The sequence below is a fragment of the Anoplopoma fimbria genome, chromosome 13, assembly GCF_027596085.1.
Source record: "Anoplopoma fimbria isolate UVic2021 breed Golden Eagle Sablefish chromosome 13, Afim_UVic_2022, whole genome shotgun sequence".
Taxonomy (NCBI): domain Eukaryota; kingdom Metazoa; phylum Chordata; class Actinopteri; order Perciformes; family Anoplopomatidae; genus Anoplopoma; species Anoplopoma fimbria.
In genome coordinates, this window is record NC_072461.1 from 29061626 (window position 1) to 29066625 (window position 5000).

Consider the following 5000-nt stretch of genomic DNA (forward strand, 5'->3'; position numbering starts at 1 on the left):
CCGACAGTTAGCTATCTTCATCTTAACCCTGCTAGCCTTTAGCCGCGTCTGTTTAACCTCCTTCAGTTAGCTGTTAGCACGTGTTTGTCAGACAGCTAACTCTGTGTTCTCTGGTTTACAGCACATTAAAGCTGTGGGACTACAGCAAGGGAAAGGTAGTAACTGTCTGTCTCTCTGTCTGTCACTCTCAGCCTGTCTGTCCTCACTAGTATAACCTGTCTCTCAGCCTGTCTGTCTTCACTAGTATAACCTGTCTCTCTCTCTCGTCAGTGTTTGAAGACGTACTCCGGCCATAAGAATGAGAAATACTGCATCTTCGCTAACTTTTCTGTCACAGGAGGGAAGGTGAGAGTTTCCTCTTCGTTCTGTCTCCATCATGTTGAAGTCAGCTGTGTTTCAGCTGTAACTTTAGGTCAGTTCAACCCCGTTTAACCTTTGACCTCTGTGTTTCAGTGGATTGTGTCCGGCTCTGAGGACAGCATGGTTTACATCTGGAACCTTCAGACCAAAGAGATTGTTCAGAAACTCCAAGGGGACACAGGTATGACCTTTGACCTCCTAGTCCCTGACTCTGTCTCCTAGTCTCTGACTTTGACCTCCTAGTCCCTGACTCAGTCTCTGACTTTGACCTCCTAGTCCCTGACTCTGTCTCCTAGTCTCTGACTTTGTCTCCTAGTCCCTGACTCTGTCTCCTAGTCTCTGACTTTGTCTCCTAGTCCCTGACTCTGTCTTCTAGTATCTGACTTTGTCTCCTAGTCTCTATCATAGATCCTCTAACCGTCTAACTCATATTCACGGTGAGTGATAACGATTCATCTACATGTCGTTTTACCTGCTGGATTCGAGCTGAAGATGTAGAGATCTCTAGCAGGACACGTTTACAACAGGAAGCAGGAGAAGAAGTTGTTCTAACTGAACTGTCTTTGTGTCTGTGTGTCTTTGTCTCTGTCTCCCTGTCTTCTTGTCTTTGTATCTCTGTGTCTTCTTGTCTTTGTGTCTCCGTGTCTTCTTGTCTTCATGTCTCTGTCTTCTTGTCTTTGTATCTCCTTGTCTTCGTGTCTCTGTGTCTCTTTGTGTCGTTGTGTCTTCGTGTCTCTGTGTATTCTTGTCTTTGTGCCTTCTTGTCTCTGTGTCTCTGTGTCTTTGTGTCTCTGTGTCTTTGTGTGTCTTTGTGTCTCTGTGTATTCTTGTCTCTGTGTATTCTTGTCTTTGTGTCTTCTTGTCTTTGTGTCTTCTTGTCTTTGTGTCTTTGTGTATTCTTGTATTCTTGTCTTTGTGTCTTCTTGTATTCTTTTCTTCTTGTCTCTGTCTTTATGTCTCTGTGTCTTTGTGTCTCTGTGTATTCTTGTCTTCTTGTCTTTGTGTCTTCGTGTCTCTGTGTATTCTTGTCTTTGTGTCTTTGTGTCTTCTTGTATTCTTGTCTTCTTGTCTTTGTGTCTTCTTGTCTTTCTGTCTTCTTGTATTCTTTTCTTCTTGTCTTCTTTTCTTCTTGTCTTTGTGTCTGTGTCTTTGTCTTTGTGTCTTCTTGTCTTCTTGTATTTGTGTCTTGTCTTCTTGTCTTTGTGTCTTCTTGTCTTTGTATCTTCTTGTCTTCCTGTATTTGTGTCTTGTCTTCTTGTCTTTGTGTCTTCTTGTCTTTGTCTTCTTGTCTTTGTGTCTTCTTGTCTCCTTGTCTCTGTGTCTCTGTGTCTTTGTGTCTCCGTGTTTTTGTGTCTTCGTGTTTTTGTGTCTTTGTGTCTTTGTGTCTCTGTAGACGTGGTGATCTCGACCGCCTGTCATCCAACAGAGAATATCATCGCTTCAGCCGCTCTGGAAAACGACAAAACTATCAAACTGTGGAAGAGTGACTGTTAGACCGGAGGAGACCCTGACCCTGGTCCAGACCCTGACCCGGGTCCAGACCCCGACCCTGGTCCAGACCCTGACCCGGGTCCTGAACTGTCCTGACCTGGACCACCGTGTCCCGGCTGCAGACCAAACCCCTCCAGTCTGTCCAGGAGGTAAAAAGACGAGAGGACAGATGTTTGTGTCCTGGTTAAAGACGACTTAAAGGACGGTCCAGAGTTCTCTGAACCAGAACTTAGTCCATCATGTGAACTTTGTTTGGTCGTGACTCACCTGAAGACAGGAAGAGGCTTTTATTTTTTCATTTCCTCCTTTGATGCTGCTGTTTGATACTAATGCCACTTCCTCCCTTTCACATTAAAAGACCTCCAGCAGTTCAGGAGACAAATACTGAGTTCATACTTTATTACACTATAATAATCATTTGTATTATTATTATAGTGAGTCCTTGAATGCACCACACACATGTTCCTGTCAGGTTCCTTTGAGAATGTTTTGACATCGTCTCGGTTGGAAAACACTAAACTTACCTTTAATTCATGTTATTGAAAAACATATAGTTCAGAAGCTCTTTATGAAGTTGCTAAGCAACCGTTCTGAGTGACAGTTTTATGGTTAAAGGTGTTAAATGTTGTTGGGATGAAGCCGTTCACTGACTCCACAGGAGCTCTTCCTCATCGTCATCATCATCATCTTCAATCAGCTGACTGAGAAAATAAATGATCAATAAGGTTTGAAGGATTTCTGCTTTTCTGCACTTTGTAAATAAATAATTTTGAATATGAGCTGCTTTGTGTGTGTATTTAGTCTATGTGTGTTTAGTGTGTGTGTGTGTTATGTTGGTTGGTTGGTTTTGTTGGTTGGTTGGTGTCGTTTGTTTGGTTGGTTGGTTGGTGTCGTTTGGTTGGTTTGTTATGTTGGTTGGTGTCGTTTGGTTGGTTGGTTGTTGTCGTTTGGTTGGTTTGTTATGGTGGTTGGTGTCGTTTGGTTGGTTGGTTGGTTGGGTTGGTTGGTTGGTTGGTTGGTTGGTGTCGTTTGGTTGGTTGGTTGGTGTTGTTTGGTTGGTTGGTGTCGTTTGGTTGGTTGGTTGGTGTTGTTTGGTTGGTTGGTGTCGTTGGTTGGTTATCGCGGTATGAAACAGACGTATCTTCAGCAATAGAAAAGTTCTGAGTCACTTATATTCAGAAGACAAACTATTTGTGCTTCTTGATCTTTGTGTTTGGTTCTCTTTAAAAATCTGAGGTTCAACATCTTCAGTGACGACATCATCAGTGAGAATCTCAACGCCAACGAGCTTTCACCACTTTTTCTTTAATCGTGTTGCGTGAAAACGTAATATTTGTTGTGAACAGATTATTATTCTTCAAGTTTTAACGACAACATTTTTCTTGTCGTGCAAAATAAGTTTTAAATATACAAACATCATCTGTGTAATAAGTCTTTATCTGAAAGAAGGTCCTGTGGTGGTCCACTGTTAGGGGAGGGGCTTAATGGTAGACCACAGGAGGGATGTGGCTTAATGGTAGACCACTGGGAGAGGTGGGGCTTAATGGTAGACCACTGGGAGAGGTGGGGCTTAATGGAAGACCACTGGGAGAGGTGGGGCTTGATGGTAGACCACTGGGATGGGCGGGACTTCACCTCTAAACGTTTCAGGTCAAAAACATTAAATCTTTAATATTATTGTTGAAAATAACTCAACAGGAAGTCACACTTTACAGCTCTAAAACCACCTCAGATCGGCCCTGTGGTTTCTCTGAACCACATCCACTAAACCACAATCTGAAGCAGGTAGGTCCAGTTCCTGAGTCCCTAAAACGAGTTGTTACAGCGTTCGTCAGCATGAAGGAGAGTCCAGCTTCAATGGAGCATCTAGTCCAGACCAGTTCTATAAAGGTGTCCAGTTTGCACCAGTACAGGTGAGCCTCCAGACAGACCAGTCCTACTCCCAGAACCGGTCCAGACCAGTTCAGATCAGTGGAGTCCAGCGCAGCGTACCAATGGAGATGAGGGTCTGGCAGGTGTCAGAGTCCAGCCAAACGGACTCCACCAGATTGAAGTGCAGGAACCCGAGAGCGAATCCACAGCTGACGTCTGACAGGTGGTGTTTACCCAGCAGCACCCGGGACACGCCGGCCAGGACCGCCCACAGGTAGAGCAGGATCCTGAGGGGCACCTGGAGGACAGGAGGATTGTGTTAATACCAGTCCAGTCTGGAGGTCCTGGTCCTCTGACCTGGTTCATCTGATCCAGACTTACATTCAGTCATCCCGTTAAATCAGTTCAGAGGTTTAAATTGTTAAAGATGTTATTTTGAATAACGACCAGCTCTTATTTTGAAATACCAACATAGCTATTGAAACCAGCTCATATCTGACAGCTGATCACATGACGACATAGTGTCTCAAACACACTGATTTTATTTTCTTGTTCATGTATTTTACCTTTTATTGTGAAAAATTAGATAATTACACCAACAGCAGTCAGACAAAAACATTAATGAGCAGTGAATGTGCATGTATCGACCAATCACTGATCTCCATTCTCTGCATTTATAACAAGTAAACAACAACAATGATGATGTTAGTGATAAAAACACTGACCGCCAGCACCAGGTGGGTCAACAGGAACTTGGACACCATGACGGCTCGGCTGGCGTGGGCTGCTGGGAAAGAATACATATCCATGGCAACGTAGTCCAATAACCCCGGAGGGAAGTCCCAGGGTCCTCGGCGTTTCACCAACTTCTGCAAACCAGCAACCGTCATCAGATCCAGGATCAGAGCTGTGGGAGAGAGAGAGAGACAGGTCACGTGTTAGCAGAGAGAGAGAGACAGGTAACGTGTTAGCAGAGAGAGAGACAGGTAACGTGTTAGCAGAGAGAGAGAGAGAGACAGGTCACGTGTTAGCAGAGAGAGAGAGACAGGTAACGTGTTAGCAGAGAGAGAGAGACAGGTCACGTGGTAGCAGAGAGAGAGACAGGTAACGTGTTAGCAGAGAGAGAGAGACAGGTAACGTGTTAGCAGAGAGAGAGACAGGTCACGTGTTAGCAGAGAGAGAGAGACAGGTAACGTGTTAGCAGAGAGAGAGAGACAGGTAACGTGTTAGCAGAGAGAGAGAGACAGGTAACGTGTTAGCAGAGAGAGAGAGAGAGA

The 5000-nt window shown here is 44.5% G+C and overlaps 2 protein-coding genes across 3 annotated transcripts in view; one reads left to right on the forward strand and one right to left on the reverse strand.

Moving 5' to 3' along the window:
* Positions 1-2592, forward strand: part of LOC129101224 (WD repeat-containing protein 5-like) — a 9439-nt gene extending 6847 nt beyond the window's left edge. For both annotated transcript variants that reach the window (XM_054610932.1, XM_054610934.1), the window contains 4 exons: positions 122-155; positions 271-345; positions 454-541; positions 1754-2592. In XM_054610932.1, coding sequence (XP_054466907.1) covers positions 122-155; positions 271-345; positions 454-541; positions 1754-1854 — 298 coding nt within the window. In that variant the 3' untranslated portion in view covers positions 1855-2592. The remainder of the gene's footprint in view (positions 1-121; positions 156-270; positions 346-453; positions 542-1753) is intronic.
* Positions 2593-3149: 557 nt separating this feature from the next.
* LOC129101559 (inactive phospholipid phosphatase 7-like) overlaps positions 3150-5000 on the reverse strand; it is a 3569-nt gene continuing 1718 nt past the window's right edge. The window contains exons 3-4 of the mRNA XM_054611423.1: positions 4449-4630; positions 3150-4021 (exon numbers count right to left, since the gene is read on the reverse strand). Coding sequence (XP_054467398.1) covers positions 3815-4021; positions 4449-4630 — 389 coding nt within the window. The 3' untranslated portion in view covers positions 3150-3814. The remainder of the gene's footprint in view (positions 4022-4448; positions 4631-5000) is intronic.